The sequence below is a fragment of the Microcaecilia unicolor genome, chromosome 1, assembly GCF_901765095.1.
Source record: "Microcaecilia unicolor chromosome 1, aMicUni1.1, whole genome shotgun sequence".
Taxonomy (NCBI): Eukaryota; Metazoa; Chordata; class Amphibia; order Gymnophiona; family Siphonopidae; genus Microcaecilia; species Microcaecilia unicolor.
The window spans coordinates 340808719-340836485 of NC_044031.1; the positions used below are offsets into that span (position 1 = coordinate 340808719).

General features: G+C 46.4%; 1 protein-coding gene across 1 annotated transcript in view; it reads right to left on the reverse strand.

Annotated features, from left to right (window-relative positions):
* The window catches only part of LOC115473996 (beta-galactosidase-like), a 330129-nt gene that overhangs the window by 165131 nt on the left and 137231 nt on the right, over positions 1 to 27767 (reverse strand). The window contains 2 exon segments of the mRNA XM_030209251.1: positions 4228 to 4349; positions 14110 to 14168. Coding sequence (XP_030065111.1) covers positions 4228 to 4349; positions 14110 to 14168 — 181 coding nt within the window.

The following is a 27767-nucleotide window of genomic DNA, read 5'->3' on the forward strand; positions in this document are numbered from 1 at the left end:
ATCCATGTGCAGTTTTTCTCCTCTCTTTCCTTTCCCTCATCGCCACCCATGTGCATCTACTTCTTTTTTCTTTCCTCCCCTCCATCCATATCCAGCATTTCTCCTCTCTTCATATAAAGCAATAATTCTCTCTTCCCTTTCCTCCATCCAAGTCCAGCATTTCTCCTCTCTCCCCTCCCCTCCATGTGCATCTTCTTCCTGTCTTCCCTCCCCTCCATCCATGTCCAGCATGTCTCCTCTCTCTCCCCTGCCCTCCCATGTCCAGCGATTCTCCTCTCTCCCCTTCCCTCCCCTCTCATCCATGTCCAACGATTCTCCTCTCCCCTGCCTTCCCCTTCCATCCAAGTCCAGCTAATCTCTCTATCCCTGACCTCCCCTCCCATTCATGTGCAGTATGTCTCCTCTCTCCCCTGCCCTCCCCTCCCATCCATGTCCATTGATTCTTCTCTGCCCCCTGTCCTCCCCTGCCATCCATGTCCAGCGATTCTCCTCTCCCCCGCCCTCCTCTCCCCTCCATGTCCAGCGACTATCCTCTCTCCCCTCCCAGCCATGTCCAACGATTCTCCTCTCTTCCCCCTCCCCTCCATGTCCAGCGATTCTCCTCTCTCCCCTGCCCTCCCCTCCATGTCCAGTGATTCTCCTCTCTCTCCTACCCTCCCCTCCCATCCATGTCCAACGATTCTCCTCTCTTCCCTGCCATCCCCTCCATGTCCAGCAAGTCTCTCTTCCCTGCCCTCCCCTCCCATCCATGTCCAGCCAGTCTCTCTCCCCTGGCCTGCCCTCCCCTCCCATCCATGTCCAGTGATTCCCCTCTCTCCCCTGCCCTCCCCTCCCATCCATGTCCAGCAATTCTCTCTTCCCTGCCTTCTCCTTCCATCGATGTCCAGCAATTTCTCCTCTCTCCCCTGCCCTCCCCCCCCCCCCCCCCGTCCTGTCACGATTGTGACTATATTCCCTGTTGGACTTGCTTTGGGGTTCCTCCAGCCAAGCTAAGTCGGCGTGTAAATCCTGGGTGGAAATCCTGAAATCCATTCCAGTACAAGTGCATTCCGGGATCCTGTTCCAGCCAGGCTGTGTTCTGCTCTTGTGTTGCTGAGCCCCACCCTGCTGATGACCTCACTTGTAGTGCCTTTATTACCTCCTGGGAACTTCCTAAGTTTGCCTTTGCATCACTATAGGTCAGTTGATGTGCTTCTGCTTCTGTGTTCTGTTTGTGGGCCTTTGGCTTTCGTGTTCTGTTTGTGGGCTTTTGGCTTTGGCTGTCGTGTTCTGTCTGTGGGCTTTTGCCTACTGCTTCTGTGTTCTGTCTGTGGGCTTTTGTCTACTGCCTTAGAGTGTTGGTTTTTGGGCTGTTTTATTTCCCTGTGTGTTGGTGGCTGCATGGTGTTCAGCCTTCTGTTGTGTTCAGGTATTAGGTGGTAGTTGTAGCCCAGCTTTGGGTTAGCCTTGTCTGCCTATTTTGTGTTCTTGTTTCACTCTGCCTTTCTCTCCAGTCCTTGTTTGTGCAAGCTTCTTGCCGAGTTCTGTTACCTGGGGAGGTTCTCCAGTTCTGTGTCCTGATTCCTGGACCTGTTAGTCAAGCTTGCTCGAGTCCTTTCCCCTGTGTGTTGGTGGCTGCCTGGTGTTCAGCCTTCTGTTGTGTTCAGGTATTAGGTGGCAGTTGTAGCCCAGCTTTGGGTTAGCCTTGTCTGCCTATTTTGTGTTCTTGTTTCCCTCTGCCTTTCCCTCCAGTCCTTGTTGGTGCAAGCTTGTTGCTGAGTCCTGTTTCCTGGGGAGGTTTCCCCAGTTCTGTGTCCTGATTCCTGGCCCTGTTAGTCAAGCCTGCTCTTGAGTCCTTTCCCCTGTGTGTGTTCCTGGATCCTTTAAGTCCTGCCGGCCACCTGCACCAGGGGGCTCAACCCCTAGGGAATGGAGGTCAAGTGTAGGTGAAGTCTATTCCAGTCCTGTATCCCTGCCTGCTTATCTACGTCTACAGTTTCCTGCCGTTTTGGTGTGTTGCCCAGTACTGGTTGGGGTTTTTGCCTGCCACTGTCGCTCTACAGCAGTGGCCCAAGGGCTCACAAATCCTGTTTCCCCTTGAGAGGCCTGACACATCCATGTCCAGCGATTCTCCTCTCTCCCCTGCCCTCCCATCCATGCCCAGCGATTCTCCTCTCTCCCCTGCCCTCCCCTCCTATCCATGTCCAGCGATTCTCCTCTCTCCCATCCATGTCCAGCGATTCACCTCTCTCTCCCCTGCCCTCCCCTCCCATCCATGTCCAGCGATTCTCCTCTCTCCCCCTGCCCTCCCCTTACATCGATGTCCAGCGATTCTCCTCTGTCCCCTGCCCTCCCCTTCTATCGATTCTTCTTTCCCCAGCCCATCCTCCTTCTCCACTGCCTGCCTGCCTGCTACGAAGCAATAAAGAAAGGCTGCCAGCGTCGGGCTCGGCAGCGCGAACGGTGCAGGCAGCGATTCAGAGAGGTTGGCAGCGTCTGAGCTTCCCTCTGTGAGTCTCGCCTACTTTGTTTCAACTTCCTATTTCCGCATAGGCGGGACTCGCAGAGGGAAGCTCCGATGCTGCCAGCCTCTCTTAAATGCTGCCTGCACCGTTCACGCTGCCGAGTCCTAGAAAAAAACAGTAAGTAGAGGAATGAGAGAAGGACTCGCCGGGGGGGGGGGGGGGGGGGAGGGGTGCCAGTACGCTGTACTGGTGCATACCGCCATAAAAAAAGCCCTGGATTTAATGTATAATTTAATGGTTCTGGAACAAATTCATTCAAAGAGGAATAGTATACATAGATGAAGATATTTCAGCAAACTTTGGGATGATATTTATTAGGATTCATTTACCACCTTTTTGAAGGAATTCACTCAAGGTGGAGTACAGCAAGAATAAATCAAACATAAGCAATAGACAGTTACAGGAGTAAAAAATATTCAAATACAAAGTATGGCATAGTATACTACTTACAATGTCAACATAATACGTAATAGAACATTTTAATTGACAGTGTAGGGTATAAACTAAGATGGAACATATAGATAGGTAAGAGAGTAAGAAAATAAGGGGACTAATTTAAAGAAAGTTGCCCTGTGGCTACTTAATTATGAAAGGGTATAATGGTAACACCTACTAAAACAAAAAGAGAAGGGAGTAGAGGACAAAGGGGCATAGGGCAACATAATAGCAGCAATGTGAACATTTTTCCAAGGGGGTGTGAAGAGTTACTGTGGGCCCCCTCCCACCTCCCCCCCAGCTCCCCACCATCACCACCTTGGAAAGGCCACAATCAGGAAAAGGAAGAGGAAGGGAGTAGAGGCAAAAAAAAAACAAACAAAAAAAAAGGTAAAAATTGACAATCATAAAAAACAAAGTTAGAGATGGTGGCCCCTGTTCAATATTGGAAGCACGTCTTGCAGTTTTTCCTTTGATTTATGTGCATTCCATTTGATATGTCCTTCATGGAATTGAAAATAAACCAGTCAATATTCACACGTTAATGCTCAGCTTTTTTTTTTTTTTATGCTGACCGCCATGGGCAGAATTAGACCTGGATACTCAATGCTGAGACACATCCAGGCATGTATTTGTAAGGCTGCCGCTAGAAGTCATGATGGCCATTTTTGCAGTCCTAACTTTTTTTATCTACCTAACCAGTTAGTAGTCTGAATACCGCCGCTAATTGGTTAAGTACTTGCTATGCCCAAGGACCATCCCAACACTAACCGGACAGTGAAGGCAGTTAGTGGTTAAATTCAGCAGCACTGTCTGGTTATATGCTGCTGAATATCAGCAGTTAGGCAAGAACAAGCGATTTAACTGGCCAGGAGGGCCTCTTCCCCCCCCCCCTCCCCCGGTGTAAATCACTTTGAATTTTTACCGGAAAAAGTTTAAAAAAAAAATTAAAAAAAAAGAAAGAAACCAAAATTACAACATATTCACTTGACCTAAAGATATATGTGTACATAATGTATCAATATTGACCCTACTATTTCTGCATTCATACTTATACAAATTAGTTACAGTAGCTGAATTACCATCATTGTCTGACTAATTTCTGGCCGCTAATACCACCCCAGTTTATCTGCCTAACCTCAGCCTGTATTAACTTTTGGCTATATAAATTATCCATTCAGAGGGGCAAAAGATTTAGCCATGGTACATTGTAAGTTACAGTGAAGTCTTTTGAATACTGACTTGATTGCACTTGAACAATTTTGTAGGTTCTCTGAGACATACTCACAAGTTAACATTTGCTCCAAGCATCAAGATTTCATTGAGAGTTTTAACTATTACTTGGCTAGGAACAACCGAATGACGCTGTCCCCAGTGATCCAACCAGCCAGTGTAAAACTCAGAGTTAACCTAGCAGTGAAACAAAAACAAACCTGCATCAAATCATTGCAAAATGAAAATAAACAATTGAACAGAAATGTGACCATACTCATTAGGAGTGAGGTTTATTCCTGCAAAACTAACCTACTTGGGGAAACTGCCCCCGGGTAACCAGTTTTGAAAGAATCTATAAGGCACAGAAGTAAACCACTTCCCACCCAAAATCTGTCATCTTGATCTTGAAGTCTGATTAAAAAAAAAAAAAAAAGAGGAAAAAAATTACAACTCATCCCTCCAATATCCTTCTAATTTTGCAATTAACACATTTGATTTAGTGTTGTACAACACTGCAATGTATACTTACAAAAATGTAATCAAAAGTAATTTTTAATCTGACCTGAACATAACAGGATTACCCTCAGATATAAGATGACTCACTATGGAGGAAGCACTTTAGTAGAAAGAACTGATCACGTAATTTCCAAATCCTGTCCACTTCTCAGTTATCCCTACCAGTACTTCATTTTACAATCACCTACTTACTTGAACAGGTCTCTGAAATTTATATGGGTCTTGAACTTTGGCCTTACGTCAGATTTGTAGATCACCAGTATCTGCACACTGACCACAAACTATAGCTGTTGCAAGTGTGACTGTTTATTATTAAAAGATGAGGTCTACAGATCCTTCTCACTATGCTCTACGCTCCTCCCAACAGAGGACATGATAAAAATGGCAAGGGTAGTGAGTAAACTGAATCATTTGCTATGACCCTCCCCCATAGTTGGAAAAGGGCCACGTAGCGCGTCTCAATGTTGGATTCCTATGGCACTGCACTGAAATGGCTGTTCCTGAGAAAACCAGTTCTAGTACAGAAAGTTTCCCCACAGAGAACAGCTGATTCTTTGCATTTCAGCTCTTTCTAAAGACCCAAATGAAGAAGCCAGAAAAGGAATAAAGACTTCATACTGAGGGGCATTTTCAATATGACATCTAAGTCCGACTCTGGATGTTTTGCACAAAACATCCAAAATCTGAATAGGAAAGGTCATTTTTGAACAAGAAAATCTATATCTATATCTATCTATCTATATATATATATATATATTAATACTGTTTCAAACAAGGTTTTGTGCTTTGGAAGTTTTGTTTTTGGGGCTATTTTTGAAAAAAAAAGAAAAAGAATAGAAAACCAAGCCATTGGGATGTAAGAGGAGCCAACATTTTTAGCAGACAGGTCCATCCCCCAGACATCACAGGAGAGCAATGGGACACCCTAGGGGCACTTCTATGTACTTCATAAAAATGCTCCAAGGTACACATCTCACCTTTGTTCCCTTATCTTGTCCCCCGAGCCCTCTAAAACCCACCCACCCAAAACCCACTGTCCCCCACTACAATAGCCCTTATGGGTGAAGGGGGCACCTATATGTGGGTACAGTAGGGTTTTGGTGACTTTGGGAGAGGTCACAGTTTCCACCACAAGTGTGACAGGCAGAGGGTGATAGGGACCTCAGTCCTCACTCCATACTATACTGCACTCACCACTACACTATTCCAGGGACCTACATGCTGCTCTACTAGACCTGGCTCTAACATCTGAGGCTGTCAGAGACTGGTAAGTCATATTTTTATTCACATATTGGGGGGGATGAGAGGGGGTCAGTGACCACTGAGTGTGTATTGGGGGTCATCCCTGATACTCTCCAGTGGTCATCCGGTCATTTAGGGCACCTTTTTGTGCCTTGTTATAAAAACGGGTATAGCTCAAAACATCATAGCTTTAGTTTTGTTTTGTTCCATTATGGCTGAAAAATGTCAAAGTCTTAGGAATTTGTTTTTGTCACATTTGTACCCCGCGCTTTCCCACTCATGGCAGGCTCTATGCGGCAGGCAATGGAGGGTTAAGTGACTTGCCCAGAGTCACAAGGAGCTGCCTGTGCCAGGAATCGAACTCAGTTCCTCAGTTCCCCAGGACCAAAGTCCAGCACCCTAACCACTAGGCCACTCCAAAATCCCACCTATAACACATCCCGACACACCTCCTTAAGGTTTGGAGAAGAACAGCACAGAAAAACATACAGGTTTTGAAAATACCAATTTGGACATTTTTGTGAGAAAAACGTGCAAATGCTGCTTTATGCCACTTTTTAGACGCTTTTCTCTTTCGAAAATGAGCCCCATTGACTCCCACGATGACAAACATCGCTATAACATCTGCTCCACAATCTATACGGAGATTTATGTGTGGTAAAGTTACTAAAGCTAAAACAATGTTTTTTAAAAATCTATACTGAAACATAATCCATGTGAACTGACACTGTTTGAAATAATTCTCCCAAAATAAGCACTGGACACTATACAAACTGATATAAGCAAACCTGAGAAAGCCTGGGTAAAGTGTAAGATATGAGAAAGGTATGCTTTGATGTCCCCATGCATACCTCCGACCCACCCCCATCCTCCCACCCTGTCAGACTGTCATAGTAATGCTTGAATGTTTTCACTTATATACACTGTCAGCTAGCACATTTGCTTATTTCCGATCTGACGAAGAAGGGCAACCTTCGAAAGCTAATCAAGAAATGTATTAAGTTATGTCCAATAAAAAAGGTATCATCTTATTTTCTTTTCCATGTTTTATTTTGTTTGATTTCTATTGATAACCTTAAGAGTGGACTAACACGGCTACCACACTCCTCAACTTAGGTATAGTGTGGAAATCAAGGCACAATAAATAGAATCTAGCTCCATGTGTGCAGAAATAGAACACACACTAGCCCTTATTAGTGCCAACCTACATTATGTTGGTTGGTAAACTAGCAGAGGTACCCAGTGTTGCACAGGAAATGTGACATTGTATCCATCAGATCTGGAGGCAAATGGACTATTGAGTACCCTTGTACTCTTAGGCACATGTTTTATGGTTTCTCACAATGTGCTGCTCAGTAGTACTGCAATTCTATCCAATGCCACAACTCCCTTGTCAATTAGGCAGGTTGTTGCAGATGGGTGTTTTTTTCCAACCAAAAGCAGTCATTGACCTCCTCCTGGAAAAGAAGATAGTCCCTCCAAAGTTTCATTGCATTTGCTCATACCATGTTCAAATGCATGAAGGATAAATATACAAATAAAATATAAATAAAGTTTGTCTATATGTTCACTCTTCATGCATTTGGACATGGTATGAGTATGAAGGGTAAACATTAATTTCATGGTGTGGGCATAAAGGGTAAACATTAATTTCTAACCATCACTTTGGTTATTGTTCCTGCAGGGCTGGATTAACCTATGGCCTAGGTAAGGTACTGTCGCATTCTCGAGGGCCTTGGCATTCTGTCAGGCTTTTCCCCAGAAGCACTGGGTTTGTGAGTCCTTGGACCACTACCGTGGCGCGGCAGTGGCAGGCAAGGTCACCTTCAAGGCGAGACGAGGCAAGGCTGGACTGGAACCCCAGACTGGAGTTCTGCACAGGGAAACACAGGACTGGAACGCACCGGACGGGTGCGCACTGGACTGGAACCCACTGGACTGGTACACACTGGAGTGGAGCCCACTGGACTGAAACACACTGGAGAAGAGCCCACTGGACTGGAACCCACGGGACCGGAACCCGCTGGACAGGAACACACTGGATCTAGGCTTCACCTACGCTTAGCCACCGTTCCCCGTGGGTTGAGCCCTCAGGTTCGGGCAGCCGGCAGGGCTTACAGGAAAACGGGAACTGGAAATAGCAAGCAGGTACAACAGGAATCAGGATACAGAAGTGCCCCCAGGCACCTAGGCAAAAGCAAGGCAGACAGGCAGGGAATGTCTGGGTTCCGGCAATAGTCAGGTCTGGCCACAGGCAGAGAATATCCGGGTCCAGGCAGAAGTCAGGTCAGACAGCGGGCAGAGAGTAGTCAGATTCAAGCAATGGTCAGGTCAAGGAGCAAGACTATGGCTGGAGCTCCAGTAACGAGGAGTACTGGCAACAGACAAGACTAGGGCTGAAGCTCCAGAAGCAAAAGAAAACACACGCGGGAAAACCAGAAAGCTAAACACAAGAAGACTAATAAAGCTGTACAAGCTAACAGGAAAGCTATGCCCAAGCTAACCAGTCACAAGCTAGAAACTCACACTAAGCAAAACACAGGAGAACTAGGAAAGCTGTACACAAGCTAACAAGCAAAGCTGTGCCCAAGCTAACTAGTCATACGCTAGGACTCACACTGAACTGGACATTGTAGCAGTGCACAGAGCACTCTAACATACCAGGGACCTTAGACGATGCAAAGACCAAGGCTGCAGTCTCTAAGTGCTTAATAAAGCCCTTCAACACCAGAGGCGCAGCTGCAGCAATCTCTAAGTAACTACGGAGGCTGTTCAGGCACAAACCAAAGAGCAGGCAGAAAGCACAGTGAAACACAGAGAGGCTTCCCACACCCAGGTGTAGTGTAGTGAAGCAATTAGAGTTATGCTGGAAGCAGCCAGCACAGAGAGAGAGAAAGAGAGAGAGAGAGCGAGCGAGCTAACCCAGGCAACACCCACAGGTGCAGTATAGTGAGGCAATTAGTGTCATGCTGCTGGATGCAGCCAGCTCAGGGAGCCAGAGCTAGCTCAGAAAGGTCAGACAGAAGAAACAGCCCAGGAACAAGGTAAGTCTGAGAGTGGTCATGGCCACAGACGTGACAGGTACTGGCTCTGGACACTGGCAATAAAAAAGGCACCAAATGCCCAAGCCCGTGATGTCACTGGCTCCAGACATTAAGCCAGCCCAAGGCTTACAAATGCTGTCACTGACAGTGCCTCTCCCTTCCCTCCCATTCCCCACGCGGTCCGGAATCTGCCTCTGTTTCAACTCTACCCCTCTAGAGCATCACTATTTCTTGCTGCCCACCCCCAGAACCTACTTTTCTCCTGCAGCTTTTTGGTTGCCAAGATTGTCAGCATCATGAAACAGCAGCTGGCACAAAGCCTCGTGCTCTACCATTCAGTCAGGCTCTACTGGTGCTGTTTTTATCTGTTATTATGTTGGAGAGCTACTAAGTTTAGACCAACCCTCTAAATTGGTATATATATAGTTTTACAGTCTTATAATGCTGGTCAATACTGATTCACTCATGGCACTGCATGATTTTACAGTATGTTTGCCACTTGGATTGCATCAGCCCATTCAATAGTAGTAACTGGATTCTATATGATGAATATACTTTCAGTTCACTATAGAAGATTAACTTTATTGTGAGATAGATAGATAACTGTTGGATGATGCATGGATCATTATATGAATGAACCAATACAGATGATGCAATTTTGTAATTGTATACTGTTTGTACACACCATATGCACACAATATGCATGTAATTTCGTTTTGTTGTGTTCGTCATTAGATTTTTTTTTTATTTATGATTAGTGAATTTTAATGTGATATTGTATTTATTAATGAATGTTATGCTTTTCACTTTTAACCCCTGAAGCAGTCAATTTGTGGGCAAAAGGTGGACCGCATCGGGTGTTTGTATTAATAAAGGAACCGTTCTGGAATGCACTCCCTGAAAGGGTTCGCTTAACAAAAGACTATATCTACTTAAGGAAGCAGGTGAAAGCTTGGCTCTTTAGCCAGGCCTTTAACGGAAGAAGTAAATGATACCGGCTGCACATACTACAGCAGGACATGTTTATTCACTCATACCGTAGTTAAGATAATGTTCAAGCAACTTTCTTTAAACTAGTCCCTTATTTTCTTACTCCTGTTACTCTATCTTATCTATATGTTCCATCTTTGCTTACACCCTATGCTGTCTATTAAAATGTTTTATTGTGTATTGTGTTGACATTGAGGTATATTTTCAAAGCACATGGTAACCCATGGAACTTTGTAAGTCTAACAGCTTTGAAAATGAGTCCAATTGTAATGTTGCATACTATGCCATACTTTGTATTGTTCTTTGAACATTTTTACTGCTGTAATTGTTTATTGCTTATGTTTGACTTATTCTTGCTGTACATCGCCTTGAGTAAATTCCTTCAAAAAGGCAGTAAGTACACACACACACACAGTGCTTTTATTGTGCCGGTACGCAACGGTATGGCGTACCGGCACCTTTTTCCTCCCCCCAGCGAGTCCTGATCCTTCTTTCACTCCCCTACTTACTTTGACGTCAACTCAGCAGCGCGAACGGTACAGGCAGCGATTGAGAGAGGCTGTCAGCGTCGGAGCTTCCCTCTGCGAGTCCCGCCTACGTTGTTACAATTTCCTGTTTGAGCATAGGCAAGACTCGCAGAGGGAAGCTCCGACGCTGACAGCCTCTCTCAATCGCTGCCTGCACCGTTCGCGCTGCCGAGTCCGACGGTGGCAGCTTGTGGAGAAGGAGGACGGGCTGGGAGGAGGATAGGCTGTGGGAAGAAGAATCGCTGGACAAGGAGGGGAGGAGAGGGCAGGGAAGAGAGAATCGCTGGACATGGAGGGCAGGGAAGAGAGAATCGCTGGACATGGAGGGCAGGGCAGGGAAGAGAGAATCGCTGGACATCGATGGGAGGGGCAGGGGAGAGAGGAGAATCGCTAGTCATGGATTGGAGGGGAGGGCAGGGAAGCGAAAATTGCTGGACATGGATGAGAAGGGAGGGCAGGGGAGAGAGGATAATCACTGGACATGGATGCCAGGGGAGGACAGGGGGCAGAGAAGAATTGCTGGACATGGATGGCAGGGGAAAACAGGGGGCAGAGAAGAATCACTGGACATGGATGGGAGGAGAGGTCAGGAAAGAGAGATTCGCTGGACATGGATGGAAGGGGAGGGCAGGGGGGCGAGAGGAGAATCATTGGACATGGATGAGAGGAGAGGGAAGAGGAGAGAGGAGAATTGCTGGACATGAGAGGGGTGGGCAGGTGAGAGAGGAAACATGCTGGACATGGGAGGGGAGGGCAGGGGAGAGAGGAGACATGCTGGACAAGGGAGGGGAGGAGAGAGGAGACATGCTGGACGTGGATGGAGGGGAGGAGAGAGGAGACATGCTGGACGTGGATGGAGGGAAGGAGAGAGGAGACATGCTGGACGTGGATGGAGGGAAGGAGAGAGGAGACATGCTGGACGTGGATGGAGAGGAGGAGAGAGGAGAAGTGCTGGACGTGGATGAAGGAGAGGAGAGAGGAGAAGTGCTGGACGTGGATGGAGGGGAGGAAAGAAAAAAGAAGAAGATGCACATGGATGGAGATGAGGGAAAGGGAAGAGAGGAGAAAAACTGCACATGGATGGAGAAAATAGACAAAAGCTGGATCCACGTTGTGCCTCCTCCAGTCAATTCCACGGAGGAGGACCCACCTTTTACTTACGGATGTAGGGCAAGAAATGAAGAAGAAAGGAGGAAAGTAAAGAAATAAATGGAAAGGAAGCCCTGGAAACGATGTTAAGAGATCAGAGCAGCAGAATTGGAGACTGGGACCAATATGGATAGAAAAAGAAAGTCACCAGACAACAAAGGTAGAAAAAAAATTACTATTTTCATTTTAGTGTTTGGAATATGCCCAATTTGAGAATTTACATCTGCTGTCTTATTTTGCACTGGGTATACTGGAGCTGTAACAGCTTACAGAAATGATTTATAATGAAAAAAAATCACGTTATTTTTTTCTCCTATACTAGTATAATATTTTCAATGATGTCTGTTTATATGCATCATGGCTAGTATAAGGGGTGTGGCTAATGTGGGTGTGGTTATAATAGGGGTGTGGCTATATGTGGTGACACCGCCCATAATGAGTACCAGCACCTTTTTTTTCTACAAAAAAAAGCACTATGTATATATATAATACATAACAATAAAATAACCTTTGGGATCTGCTCTCTTTCTTGTTTCACTGGACTACCTGCGAATCTATAGAGCCTCTATTGTTTCACTGCCTTTGGATTTTCATTACATTAGCTCAGACATCCCTAAATCAATGGATTGCATGTGTCATTTCAAAAAATGAGCCTAAAATCATTTTTAAAAAATCAGGAGCAGTGAAACTATGGATAATATATTAATACTAGTAAAAAAGCCCCGTTTCTGATGCAAATGAGACGGGGGCTAGCAGGGTTTTCTTCTATGTGCATGTGGGAGTGTGTGTGTCCCTGTCCTCTGCCCTCTCTCCCCTCCCCCCTCTGAGTCCTTCACTGTTACAGAGAGAGCGATTTGATTTCGTGCTTTGTTTGTGTTACAGAGAGGGCGGGGCTGACACTCATGGGGAAACCGGATATCTCTCCCCCTTCACACTTCCGGCTGGAGGCTTCATAGAACGTTGGTGGTGCCTTTTATATAGAGAGATTGTTTTGGAAAGGGTTTCTCATCTACTAAAACATGTGTAGCTCTCATTTTGGTTCAGATTTGATCCTTGAAGTTATGTCCACTTATCACAAAACAGAGCTGATAAGTTACATCAGATGTGTCAAATTTGACTTTTTTTTTTTTAATTTAACTAAAAACTAGTGTACATGTCCCTGTTTTCAGGTATTGGCTATTGTAATGCACTGTATGCCATAATATAAAACTTCTTTCAGCCTAAGTCTGAGCTGCACATTATAATTCTGCACTCCCCAGAATTTACAAGTCTTGCAGCAGATTTTCTCTCTTTCTAGATGGCCTCAAGTGACAGAGACCTTAACACACAATTCACTAGAGGGTGGATATCTTCACACACAATTCACGAGAGGGTGATCACCTGACTCCAGCTCAGGAGGGAAAGATGACCCAGTCCAGTGCTGTTTTATAGCAGACAAGGACTTTAAATATAGAAAGGGGGAAAAAAAAAACCCTATACACACACATCCAATTTTGAGACTGGATTCCATACACAAGGATCGATTCCCTTGTTCTTTCTGACATGTATCCAGGAAACCATAAAATCATCATCTTCTCCAATCAAGTACTCCAGAAGCTGACTGAATATTGATTTCGGATTCGGCACCAAAACAGACCCAAAATCCAGGTTCATTTTCAGCGAAAAATGCCTGTGCATTTTTGGCTGAAAACAAACCTCTTCCCCCCTCATCACTCTGCCATGTCACCCCCAACACCTCCCACCTGCCCACCCGTAGGCCCACCTTATTAAAGCCCCTGTGGTCTACAGGCCTCTCTGGATGAAGGAACAAAACCCACTCCTTCCTGCCTCATGCACTACTCCAATGCAAATAGCTGCTGAGGCTGCTTGTAGGGGGTCCCAGGAGCTATTTTCCGACAGGAACCACCACAGGCAAAGGGGCTGCTCCTGCCCCCCCCCCCCCAAGAAGCCACTAGACCACCAATGCCACTTCATGAGGCAGGAATGAGTAGGGTTTGTTCCAGCCCCCAAAGAGGTCACTAAACCACCAGGGCTTCACTAATGGTAGACCTGGGGGAGCGGGGTTTATTGTCAGGCAGTTTCATTAAGAATTTCTGTTTCGGCCAAAATCAGGCAGCCAATTTTGGTCACAGATTCAGTTTCAGCAGAAACTGGAGATCCTGGGCTCGACTGGTCTTTAAAAGTACTCACACAAACATGTCTGGGCAGGAAGATATGTTTGGGTCTGAGGGTGTTGCCTCTGTGTCTAAGTAAACCCTTCCAAATTGAAGGTCACCTGTGGTTTCAAATATTTTATTAAAACATGGTGAAAAAAAGGCAAAGAGCAAAAGCAGGCAGAACATTATTCTCTAGCTAGCCTCAAACTGAGAGAAAGGGAACAGGACTAAGCTCCAGACCTCACTGCTCACAGTGCATCCTGTTACTGACAGCCAGTACACAGCTTCATCATTTGTTTCACCAAAAACATTCATCCAAACAGGGACTTACCAGTGGACCTCTAGGCTCACTGTGCCTTTGACTTAGAAAAGCAGCGGTGACATTGGTGCCTGAAAATGACAAGAAGAGAGGAAAGAAATTACACAGAGTAATGAAACCTCAAATTAAAAATGAGAGAGGTATCTAGTACTGAGAATAATAAAAGCTTAAAGAGTGGGAAAGTAGATGAAGAGAAACTGGAGTAGCAGAAATGCTAAAATAGAACTACAATAATTGATAGAAAAGAGGAGGGAGAGAGGAGTTGATAAGAAAAAGAGGTGAAGGGTGTGCTCTACAGGCTGCCACCGGAAACATTTCTTAAGCATCCAGAGAAATAGAGACATGATCAAATGTGTCATTGACTAGAAAGGTTTTAAAGTGCAACCTTAAATCTAAGAAGATTTCTAAGCGAGGGTAGTGCATTCCACAGAATCAAGTAAAACACCTGGTACCTTTAGTGAGGATACTAGGGCAACTAGCATGTGGGATAGGAGAATTGGAGATGCAAGCACATTTGAATCTCAATCTGTTAAGCGAGCTTTAGAATTGTTGGGGGTTCAATATTGGAAAAGAGCCAGTTAGTAATCTGCATCAGTTTATTATTAATACAGCATATTTCATTAGGATTAGCTGGGTCAAGGGGACACAGGAATTGGACATCATCAGCACAGACAGAAGCTGTTAAGTCAATTGACTGAGCAAGAGTCAGAGAGGGGCTAAAAGGGAGACTGTCGAACACTGCATGATGCTATGTATGTTCTATCAGATAGGAAAAGAACCAGTTAGAGACAGTACATCAGTTTGTTGAATTCTACCAGAAGAGGGTGGAATTTGATGATGTAAATCACTGACTGGTCCAGAAAAAGAGAAGAAGTATCAATTTACTATAATCTTTTTTTTTCCATGTTTATTTATAGTTATTGAGTATAAACATAGCATACAAAGATGACTGCAAACGTACAGTATAAATACTTCCATCTTCAAATATCAAAACTTTTTGTTACTCTTTAACCCCTTGTGTTACCCCCTTCCCACTTCCCCCTCCCCTAGTTAATTGGCAAGGTAGGGTCGCACCGACCACTAGTATATGGATCCCAAACATGATGATACACTATCAGGCGACCTTGTCGCATTGCAGTTAGCTTGGACATCAGCTGAATATAGTCCAGTTTCCGTAGGATCACCCTTAGTCCCGGCAAAGTTTGTTGCTTCCATGCCGCTGCCAGCATCAATCTGCTAGCCACCAATATCTGTGTGCCCAGTTGATATGCATATTTTTTGGTTCCCTGGGGCTGCACGTGAAGGAGGAAGTTCAATTTTCATGGGGAGAGCTATTTTCGTTATGCTAGCAATCAATTTCACAACCCTCATCCAATACTGTTGAGCATGGGGGCAGGCTCACCATATATGAACCATATCGCCTATCATTTCACATTGACGCCAGCAGAGAGCCGATCCCCCCTTTAAACATTTTAGCTAGTCTCTGTGGTGTGTAATACCAGCAATTTAATATTTTATAGCCATTTTCTACAAGAGCATTAGAAATTGACACCTTGAGCAGAGATACAAACACCCGTTCCCATGATGAATATACATAAGAAGCCCCCAATATTTTTTCCCATTTGTATGTGTAATATAAAATGGGCTGTAACATAGTAACATAGTAGATGACGGCAGAAAAAGACCTGCACGGTCCATCCAGTCTGCCCAACAAGATAAATTCATATGTGTATACCTTACCTTGATTTGTACCTGTCTTTTTCAGGGCACAGACCGTATAAGTCTGCCCAGCAGGATTCCCGCCTCCCAACCACCAGTCCCGCCTCCCATCACCGGCTCTGGCACAGACCGTATAAGTCTGCCCTCCACTATCCTCACCTCCCAACCACCAACCACTCTTCCCCCCACCTGCTCCGCCACCCAATTTCGGCTAAGCTTCTGAGGATCCAATCCTTCTGCACAGGATTCCTTTATGTATATCCCACGCATGTTTGAATTCCGTTACCGGTTTCATTTCCACCACCTCCCGCGGGAGGGCATACCAAGCATCCACCACCCTCTCTGTGAAAAAATACTTCCTGACATCTTTCCTGAGTCTGCCCCCCTTCAATCTCATTTCATGTCCTCTCGTTCTACCGCCTACCCATCTCCGGAAAAGATTTGTTTGCGGATTAATACCTTTCAAATATTTGAACGTCTGTATCATATCACCCCTGTTCAGGTCAGCAAGTCTCTCTTCATATGTCTTGGAACGCAAATGCCATACCATTCTCGTAGCTTTTCTTTGCACCACTTCTATTTTTTTAACATCCTTCGCAAAGTACGGCCTCCAAAATTGAACACAATACTCCAGGTGGGGCCTCACCAACAACTTGTACAGAGGCATCAACACTTCCTTTCTTCTGCTGATCACACCTCTCTCTATACAGCCTAGCAACCTTCTCGCTACGGCCAACGCCTTATCACACTGTTTCGTCGCCTTCAGAACCTTGGATACTATCACCCCAAGATCCCTCTCCCCCTCAGTACCTATCAGACTCTCACTGCCTAACACATAAGTCTCTCGTGGGTTTCTACTCCCTAAGTGCATCCCTTTGCATTTCTTCGCATTGAATTTTAATTGCCAAACCTTAGACCATTCTTCTAGCTTCCTCAGATCCTTTTTCATGCTTTCCACTCCCTCCCGGGTGTCCACTCTGTTGCAAATCTTAGTATCATCCGCAAATAGGCAAACTTTACCTTCTAACCCTATGGCAATGTCACTCACAAATATATTGAACAGAATCGGCCCCAGCACCTATCCCTGAGGCACTCCACTACTCACCTTTCCCTCCGAGCGAACTCCACTTACCACCACCCTCTGTCGTCTGTCTGTCAACCAGTTCCTAATCCAGTTCACCACTTCGAGACCTATCTTCAGCCCATCGAGTTTATTTAAGAGCCTCCTGTGGGGAACCGTGTCAAAAGCTTTGCTAAAATCTAAGTAGATTACGTCTATAGCATGTCGATGATTCAATTCTCCAGTTACCCAATCAAAGAATTCAATGAGATTTGTTTGGCACGATTTCCCTCTGGTAAAACCATGTTGTCTCGGATCTTGCAATTTATTGGCTTCCAGGAAATTCACTATCCTTTCCTTCAGCATCGCTTCCATTACTTTTCCAATAACCTAAGTGAGGCTTACCGGCCTGTAGTTTCCAGCTTCTTCCCTATCACCACTTTCGTGAAGAGGGACCACATCCGCCGTTCTCCAATCCCTCGGAACCTCTCCCATCTCCAAGGATTTATTAAACAATCTTTAAGAGGACCCGCCAGAACCTCTCTGAGCTCCCTCAATATTCTGGGGTGGATCCCGTCCGGTCCCATGGCTTTGTCCACCTTTAGCTGTCCAAGTTATTGATACACACTCTCTTCCGTGAATGGTGCTCTACCCATTCCATTTTAAGGTGTACTTTTGCCAGTCCCTCACGGTCCTTCTCCAGGATTTTCTTCAGTGAAAACAGAACAAAAGTATCTATTTAGCAAATTGGCTTTTTCTTCATCATTTTCTACATAGCATTTCGCTGTATCTTTTAGTCTCACAATTCCCTTTTTAGTCATTCTCCTTTCACTAATATACCTGAAGTCCAAGTGTGTCAGCTAAATGCTGTTATCAAGGAAATTCTCTAGATGGGACCAGAAATGGTACAGTCTGATCAAAGAATTTTCAATTTATTTAACTTTCAAAATTGCCCTAGAATATAACTTTCCTTTTGTAAATAAATCTAAAAATTCCCAATAATTATAGCAGTTTCAGCAATGTAAAATGCAACTTTAGAGCCCAATGCAATGCAATGCAGTTTGAACAGCCCGAGTGCTTTATACAGCCTAGAGATCCCCCCTCTACCACCTCCACCGGCCATTGCCCTCTCCATCTGCGTTTCTTCCAAGCACAACTCTTCCTTCGCCAGCCTCAAGATAAAATCCCTTAGCTGGCAATATTGCAATGCATTTGAGGCAGGAATCCCATATTCCTCTTGCACTGCCTCAAAGATTAGTATTTCCCCATCCTCCCACACCTGTCCCAGCTCCCACAGGCCCCCCCCCTCCCAGTTCTTAAAACAGGGATTCGAGGATCCTGGGATGAATCCTGGTGCAAAGCGAATTGTCGTGTGTAAAAAGTGTGTGCGTCCCCGGAAAAAGCTGCTACGAATTTTACTCCAAGTCGTAAGTGGCCACCTAACAATCGGCGGCACTTCCTTTATTATCTTTTTTAACTCTTGTGATAAAGTCACCTCCAGGATAGTTGGGTTAAAGCAACTTCAGTCTGAACTACAAGTCCCAGAAGGCATTGCAGGCAAGGAGCCAAGGGGTGAGATGGAAAACCTGGACTGGACTCCTAGCTGCAATAAGGGAGGACATGGGTGTAAGCTAACAGGAGGTGTAGGTTGGCTGCCACTAGGGGGAAAGAGATAGGAAACCCTGTGTGCAGGAGCTCCTCATTAGGCTCATGCTCAACTCAGCTGGTATGGGTGTGTAGAGAAGCTAATGAGTGCAGAATGATTGGTTGTGAAGGCAGAAGCCAGGGATTGATTAGGCAGGTGGGAAGGAGTCTCAGCAGGTCAGTTCAGGGAGAGCAGCAAGGAAGGTGAGAAGCGGTTGCAGGCTGAAAACTCTTGGGCAGGGATGTCCCTAAAGTACTGAAGTCTGAGAGGCAGGTGCAGGCTGAAAACCCTTGAGCAGGGAGGTCCCTAAAGTACTGAAGTCTTGGAAGTATTACAGGCTGAAATTCCTTGGGTGAGAGGAAGTCCCAAAAGTATTGAATTCACTGTGAAGCTGATGCAGGGGAAAACCCTTAGAAGGAGTCCCTAAAATATTGAACTCTCCTGAAGGTAAAGAGAATAGAAGGTAGAAAATGCTGCTTGGTGACTGAACTGTGATGATGAACTGGAAGAACTGTTTGTCTTGGGAATTGCATTACTGTTTATTGTGCACTGGATAAAGAGCCCAGACTGGAGCCTGTAAGCCTGTATTGAATCCTGGTATGTGCTATGCTGCTGTACCATTTCTAGAAACCTGCATGGAATAAAAGTCCTTAAGATTGAAGTTACTGGTGGACATCTATTTCTTTATTGTGCCGGGAGCCTGTGGCTGGAGGAGATTGTTCTATCCTTGGTTGCACAAGAGAGGTGCCTGGTTACACTCTCGATCAGATAGCCAGGGGATGGCTCTTAATGGGTGTGAATAGCACCATGTCTGCTCTATAGCCCTCCAGGCCTTGATTTTAATAAAGACATTGTTTGGGAAGAAATTACATGAGAGAGAACTCTTTTTTGGATCCACTGTGTGTACCTGGTACTCCCATGCCCCCATGTGCTCTCGGCTGATGCATTACTGACCGGCGCACCCGTGGTGGCTTCCGTTTCCATATAAAGGAGAAGACCCTGCGTTGTAGGCCTTTAAAGAACTTGTCAGGTATAGAAATGGGCAGTGCCATAAACAAGTATAGCAGTTTCGGCAGCAGGATCATTTTGATCGCACTTATCCGCCCCATCCATGAGATCGTTAAGCCCTCCCATCTATCATCTCCAAGAAAAGCTCCCGTACTTTTGCTGGGAAGTTGGCCACATACAAATCCTCCAACCATCTTGTTATATTTACCCCTAGGTATTTAATACTTCTGGGAGCCCACCGAAAGGGGAAGGTAGCTCGCAATCTTGCTCTGGGATAGTGATATTCAACACCTCTGATTTGTCCATGTTAACCTTAAATCCAGCCACCCAGCCATAACCTCGCAAGGCTGCCCCCTATGATTGGGAGTGATGTACTAGGATTTGTTAAAGTGAGGAGGATATCGTCCGCAAACAATAGAATCCGAGATTCAGTCGTTCCCATCCTCAACCCTCCTATATCTGGGTGTGATCTAATGTAAGCTGCCAATGGTTCCACAACCAGGGCGAAGAGGAGAGGTAACAAGGCACAGCCCTGTCTCGTCCCCCGCTTCAGCAAAAACGTTGGGGACTGGCTCCCATTAACCCTAACCGAGGCTGTGGGCGCTCTATATAGTAAAGAGATCCAGTGCATAAAACCTCCTGGGCTACCCACCCTCTTCAAGGTTGCGAACAGGAATAGCCAGCGCATCCTGTCGAACGCCTTTTCTGCGTCTAATGAGATTATACATAGCGGGAGCTTTTTTATATGGGCAGATTGAATGAGGTGCAGTGTCCTGCGAATGTTATCAAACGTTTGGCGCTCCTGCACGAGCCCCGCTTGATCCTCATGAACTAGTTGTGGAAGGTACTGCTGTAGACGAGACGCCAGTATTGCGGTGAAAATTTTGTAATCCACCCCCAAGAGGGAGAATGGCCTATACGAACTGCACACCTGTGGATCTTTGCCCGGTTTGGGTATGACTATGATATTCGCCTGATGCCAGGTCTCCAGGAGAGACCTCTGCTCTCACAGATCATTAAATACCCTCTGCAGCATAGGAGCCACCAGGGGCCCAAACATTTTATAAAATTTATTTGTAAAACCATCGGGTCCTGGGGCTTTGCTTGGTGCCAGTTCTTTTATTGCCTGTAAGACCTCTTCTAACTCAATTGGTCTGGAAAGTCTGTGTTGCGCGCTCTCTGTGAGTGTAGGCAGTATGACCCTATCTAAGAAGGCCTTGATCTCAACCTCTTCCGGACTGATATCCGGGGTATAAAGTTTTTCATAAAAACTCCTGAAAGCTGCTTACATGGCCACAGGATCCGTTATTCGATCCCCTCTGTCATCTCTCAACTGAGTAACATGCGCTTTTTTTTGCCTGCTGTTTTAATGTGTGCACCAAAAGCTTGCTAGCCTTGTTGCCAAACTTGAAATGTGTCTGGCATACCCTCTGCAACTGCTCGGAGAGGTCCGCCAATTGGAGCTCCTGGATCTCTTGTCTAAGTTTATGCGCTTGCTCCAGCAAAGTTTGTGCTGAGCCCCTATTGCTCCGTCTGCTTATTAGTATCTCCAATTGTGCTAGTCGCCTACGCCCTGACTCCTCCGCCTGAGCTCTTTCCTTTCGCACGTGAGCTTTCAAAGCGATGAAATGGCCCCTCATCACTGCCTTGAAGCCTTCCCAAAGCACCCCTGGGGAAACCTCTCCATTGTCGTTAAATTGGATATATTCTTTGATTATCCTCTCAAATTGAAGCACATGAGTCACCTCAGTCAGCAATGCATCATCTAGGCGCCACTGTGGGTTAGCCCTTCACCCCTCCTGAGGCCGCAGAACAAGAATGACAGGGCTATGATCCAACCATGTTCGCGGCTCTATTTGCTGGTCCCTGACACAGCCCATCACCGCCGTGTCCCCCAGCCAGAAATTAATACGAGAGAAACAGTTATGAACCTGGGAAAAGCAAGTATAATCTCTTTGTGTTGGGTTGGCCTGCCTCCATAGATTGCTCAAATGCCACCTGGCTAAAAAGGCATGGAGTGACTCCCGCCCTTGCTTGGCATATTGTGCTGAGGAGGAGGAATTATCCAGCTGCGGATTAAGGGTAATATAAAAGTCTCCTCCCACTAGCACGGATCCCTCCCCATGTGTCAGTAATATTTGATTGAGTTGATGGAAAAATTCCCGGTGGTCTGCATTAGGCCCATATACTTTAACTACAGTGTACTTTTGTGTTCCCAATTGGACAACCAACAAAATATATCGACCCCCCTTGTCTCTGATGACTTTTTGAATCTGCCATGAGCGGGAATCATTAAGCGATATCATAACCCCTCTGCTTTTGGAGCCTGAGTTGTTCGATGCAAAGAAAATATGCGGATACTGGCGATGCCTAAACAGCCTCGCATATTGCTTTTTTAAATGAGTCTCCTGAATCAGGGCTATATCTATTTTTAAGCGAGTCAGCTCCCTAAACAGAAGCTGACGCTTCATTGGTACATTTAAGCCTCTGACATTCAGGAGCGCTAGTGTTACATCTTGCATCTCACCACCCCCGTTAGTCGCCCTAAGCCTGCCCCAGTGTACTCCCAATCCTTTTCGTCCACATACTCCTCGCCTCTCGTCAGTCCCCTTCCCATTACCCCCCCTTCTCTCTGCCCCCTCCCTCCCGTCCACCGACCGTCCCCCATGTTCACATTGATCCTCCTTCATAATTGAAGAAGTATCCAACAGAGGAAGCAACTCACCCCTCCACTCACCCTAATATTGCAACTATACAACTTGTCAACCGTTCTCCCTTTATCTACCAGCCAAACCATTTCAAACTTAAACTGAATAATTCTAGTGAGCTGTTATTTCTTGGCTCATGCCAGGCCCGAGCCTAGCTCGTGTTAACACAGCATTTGTTCCCCTTACCCACAGTCATGTAACATAGTAGATGACGACAGAAAAAGACCTGCACGGTCCATCTAGTCTGCCCAACAAGATAAACTCATATGTGCTACTTCTTGTGTATACCTTACCTTGATTTGTATCTGCCATTTTCAGGACACAGACCGTAGAAGTCTTGCCCAGAACTAGCCCCATTTTCAGGACACAGACCATAGAAGTCTTGCCCAGAACTAGCACCACCACCCAAACACAAGCCCCGCCTCCCAATCTCAGCTAAGCTTCTGAGGATCCATTCCTTCTGCACAGGATTCCTTTATGTTTATCCCACGCATGCTTGAATTCCGCTACCGTTTTCATCTCCACCACCTCCCGTGGGAGGGCATTCCAAGTATCTACCACTCTCTCCGTGAAAAAATACTTCCTGACATTTTTCTTGAGTCTGCCCCCCTTCACTCTCATATCGTGTCCTCTCGTTCTACCGCCCTGACTGCTGATGTTGTAGCCTCTCGTGTCCTTTGCCCACTCGTTGCCATTTCGAGTGGGATGTCTGGGCTCTGTCTCTGCTGGCTTTCCCCGGAGTCTCCGGGGGGGGGGGGGGGGGCCTTCCTGCTGTATCTCTGGCAAAACTGCTCTAGCTTCAGCTAGTGTTCTCGCTTGGTGCATACGGCCGTCCTTGTAGAATACCAAACCAAAAGGATGCTTCCAGCGGTACTGGATGCCGAGCTCCTGCAGCTTTCTTGTTACCGGTTTCAGCTCCGCTCGTCGTTGAAGTGGCAGGCGCTAAGTCTTGGTAGATTTCCACTTGGTACGTGTCCCACTTGAAGCTTTGCAGGCGCCTAGCCGCTTGAAACACCCTCTCTTTTAGCTTGTCGTCTTGGAAGCAGGCAACGATGTCTATAGGCAAGTTGTTCCGAGCTGGGCTCAGCGTTCTGTAGGAGTGCTCCAGCACAACTGTAGTGGCCTCTAGCGGGGTGCCCGCTTCTTTCAAGATAGCACTCACCACATGCTGCACCACTGCTTCACAGTCAGCATATTCCGGTGTTTCAGGCATGCCTCTAAAGTGCAGGTTGTGTCGCCGGCTCCTGTTCTCTAGATCCTCCATCTTGTCTGCCAGTTGTTGTTGTCCCAAACAGACGTCTGCGACCGCCCAATCTAGCGATCCGAGCTCCTCCGTATGTTCCTCTATGCGGGACTCCATCTCTTCCATCCGGTTTCCCAGTTCTCTAATTTCACCACGGAGATCGGAGCCCAGCGTCTCCAGCTCCACCCGGACCGCCTTTACATCCGCCCGAATCTCCAGTAGCCATTCTTTTAGCTCCGCTAACGGATCTGCGGCTGTTTGTTCCTGATCCTCCCCAAAGAGGCATGGGCTTTGCTGGGATGCACCGTCTGTCAGCTTGCGGGTGCGCGCGGGCAGATTTTCTGGGCCCGTCTCGCGGTTTGCCGCCATCCCGCCTTTAAAGCCAAATTGGCTGAGTTCCGCTTGTGTGCTCGTCACCGCCCGGATCGCCACCACTTATTCTATCGCTGAAGGCCAAAATCACGCAAGAAGGGCTCAGTTAGCGGGAGAACTCTCGCTTCTTTGCTCTGGTGAGCGGGAGCTGAGTCTTTAAGCCAGGGGCGTAGCCAGCCTTCCGTGGGAGAGGGGTCCGAGCCCGGGGGGAGGGGGCACATTTTAGCCCTCCCCCCGGCGCCGCCCCCCCACCGCCGACATTGCCGCCCCCCCTCCCGCCGCTGCAGCCTACCTTTACTTTTGCTGGCGGGGGATCCCACTCCCCGCCAGCCGATGTCTTCTTCTTAGTCGCTTCCCGCTCTTCAATTTGTTTGCTGACGTCCTGCACGTTGTACATGCAGGACGTCAGACTCAGAGAACAGAACTGTTCTCTGAGTCTGACGTCCTGCACGTACAATTACGTGCAGGACGTCAGCAAACAAATTGAAGAGCAGGAAGGACTGAGAAGACGTCGGCTGGCGGGGAGTGGGATCCCCCGCCAGCAAAAGTAAAGGTAGGCGGTGGCGGGTTCGCCGGGAGGGGGGTCCTGGGGTGAATCTGCGGGGGCCCCGGCCCCCTCAGGCCCCACGTAGCTACGCCACTGCTTTAAGCCACCATCTTCTATGGTGATGTCACTTCCTCTTCACTATAATCTAAATAAATAGTGGATGAAGGTAGTTACTATCAATGTCGCTTCAGTGCAATGATGCCTAAAGCCGTCTGGTTCGGGTGTAAGACATTTGTCTTGTCTACAAAGTCGGTGATTTACACAACATGATGTATCCTATGATTTTAGCAATAAAACAGGAGATTAGCAATTGGAACCTGGTTTGAACTGTCATTTAACTTCGGATTTATGATGGCTGTTGTCCAAGATAGTGATATCTGGCCTTGAGATAGACTGGTTGTGGCCACGGAATGAACTTAAGGGCCAAGTGTGGTATCTATCTATCTATCTATCTATCTATCTATCAGGCACACAACAATCCATAATGTTTGGAAGCACCTTATCGCCACCACAGGCACTGACTGACCTGTGGGGTACCACAAGGATCAATGTTGCCACCTATTCTGTTCAATATCTACCTCAAGCCACTAATCAAGCTGATTAGGTTAATAGATACTCATACCCATTGAACCTGACTTACCTACAGCCCTGAATAAACTGATTACCTAACATCAATTCAAGAATGGGATAAGAACATCAAACTTTGCCTGAAACCAAATAAAACTGAGCTTCTCTGGGTCCCTAACACAAGTGGATATCTACCCGACTTCAAAATCTCTTTTGGGAAGTATGAACTCCCCCTCAAATCACAAGTCAGAAACCTTGGAATACAGTTAGATTCAACATTTACTATGATTTCCCAAATCCAAGCAACCTTCAAGAGCTGTTTCTACTATTTACAACAACTATGCTGCTTCTCTCCTTACATCGAGAAGGTAAATCTGATCCCAGTTGTGCATGCCATGGTAACATCAAGACTGGATTACTGTAATGCACTCTACAATGGTCTGACTATAAAGGGACTGCACCAACTTCAATTGATTCAGAATGGTGCAGCAAAACTCGAAGGTTACAAGCAACGTGACCACATCACACCAGTATTGCAAAAACTTCATTGGCTACCTGTACAATACAGGGCTAAATTTAAAACTCTATGTCTGATCTTCAAGGCCCTTAAAGTGATGTACAATTCCAAGAAAGGGACCAGAAAAAGGGCTTGTTCCACTGACTCTCTCAGCTGGCACCTCTGTTTCAACTACCCTTATCACCAGCCACCCACTGCGCTCGGTCTAGTGAGGTCACTAAGGAACCCATGACCATGGGCCGCTATCACCTCACCAAGGAGGAAAGGAATCATCGACAAACTCACAATCTTTGTGGAGAGCCCGGACATTTCACTTCAAAGTGTCCACATAAGTACAGAAACGGGCAGGCCTACAGCTCCCTGGGCAAGTGACTCTGGGCCTATTTCCTTCTTCCCCAAACACCTTATGTATCTTCACGGTTATTCTATGCTGGAAATCTTGTCAGATAACTGTGTCAACCCTCATCAATTCAGGAGCCACCAGGAATTTCATCGATTGAGACCTGATCCAGCAGTACTGGATTCCGGTTCTTCCATTAACCTCTAACGTATATATTTCCTCCATCCATGGTGATCCACTACCAGGTCTGATCACCTCCTCCTCTCTCTCTCTAAGTAATGGCTCTCCACCATGAAACCATTTGATTTTATGTCTTATCAAAATCTATCCGCCCACTAGTCTTAGGACTCCAGTGGCTGTGGTCCTACGCACCACGGATCGACTGGTGCACCAATGAGATCATGGCATGGGGACCATCATGTTTTCATGCTTGCTTAATGCCAGTTTGCCCGCCGGTAGTGGCAACAGGCAGAGACACCTCCTCCGCATCAAAAGTTTGATTATGCTATTAACCTACCTTGAAAAGCATCCCCTTGGGGATGGGTCTACACCCTCACGCGACCCGAAACTCAGGCGATGGCTGATTATATCCAGGGGAACCTGAAAAGGGGATTTATTCGCCCCTCTACCTCTCCGGCCGAAGCCGAGCTCTTTTTCACCAGTAAGAAAGATGGAAGCCTTCAGCCATGCAAAGACTATTGGAGCCTGAATGCCATCACAGTGAAAAACTGGTACCCGCTACCCTGAACTTGACCATCTGCAAGGAGCAACTATATTCACCGAGTTAGATCTACACGGAGTATATAATCTGGTCTGCATCAAAACAGGGAGACAAGTAGAAGATGGCATTTAACACTCGCGATGGGCATTATGAATATTTAGTTATGCCTTTTGGCCTCTGTAACGCCCCTGCCATGTTTCAACATTTCGTGAATGACATCTTAAGAGACCTCTTATACTCCTGTGTTATTGTCTACTTAGACGTCATTTTGATATTTTCTTCTTCTCACTCTGAAGATCCGCAGCATGTCAGGAAGGTCCTCCAGAGGCTCAGAAACAACGGCCTATATGCAAAATTAGAAATGTGCGCCTTCCACCAAGAAACCATACCCTTTTAAGGACACCTCATATCTGCCTCTGACTGGCAGATGGACCCAAGTAAGTTTCAGGCCATTCAAAATTGGCCCTGTCCCGTTGGCCTTCGAGCACTCCAGTGCTAAATGGGATTCACTAACTATTATCAGCAACTTATTGACCATTATTCTGTAATTTCTGTCCCTCTCACCACTCTTACTAAAAAAGGGGCTGATCTAGAGTAATTGGCCGCCAGAAGCCTGTCTGGCCTTCATAAGGCTTAAGGAAGCTTTTCTCAGCTCCCATCTAAAGACACCCAAGATCCTACACAGCTCTTCATCCTCAAAAGTACATAGGGGAGACCTACAGGGATGTTGTAGAGAAGTCCCACCTCTAGTCTGGTAGCCCCTGTGCTACCTTGGAAGAGGAAGTCTCCTAGAAGAAGAGCATCACCCTGATGAAGTAGGAAGTACTCCTGTAGCCAGGACCTGCCCACCAGGAGATGTAATATCCTCTCACACCAAGGACAGGTCTCCAGTGCTGCCCGGGAGGGAAGGGTTAGGACAGCTGTTGTAGTTGGTGATTCGATCATTAGGCATATAGACAGCTGGGTGGCTGGTGGATGTGAGGATCGCCTGGTGACTTGCCTGCCTGGTGCAAAGGTGGCGGACCTCAAGCGTCACCTAGATAGGATTTTAGATAGTGCTGGGGAGGAGTCGGCTATCTTGGTACATGTGGGTACCAATGACATAGGAAAATGTGGGAGAGAGAGGTTCTGGAAGCCAAATTTAGGCTCTTAGGTAGAAAGCTAAAATCCAGAACCTCTAGGGTAGCATTTTCTGAAATGCTACCTGTTCCATGCGCAGAGCC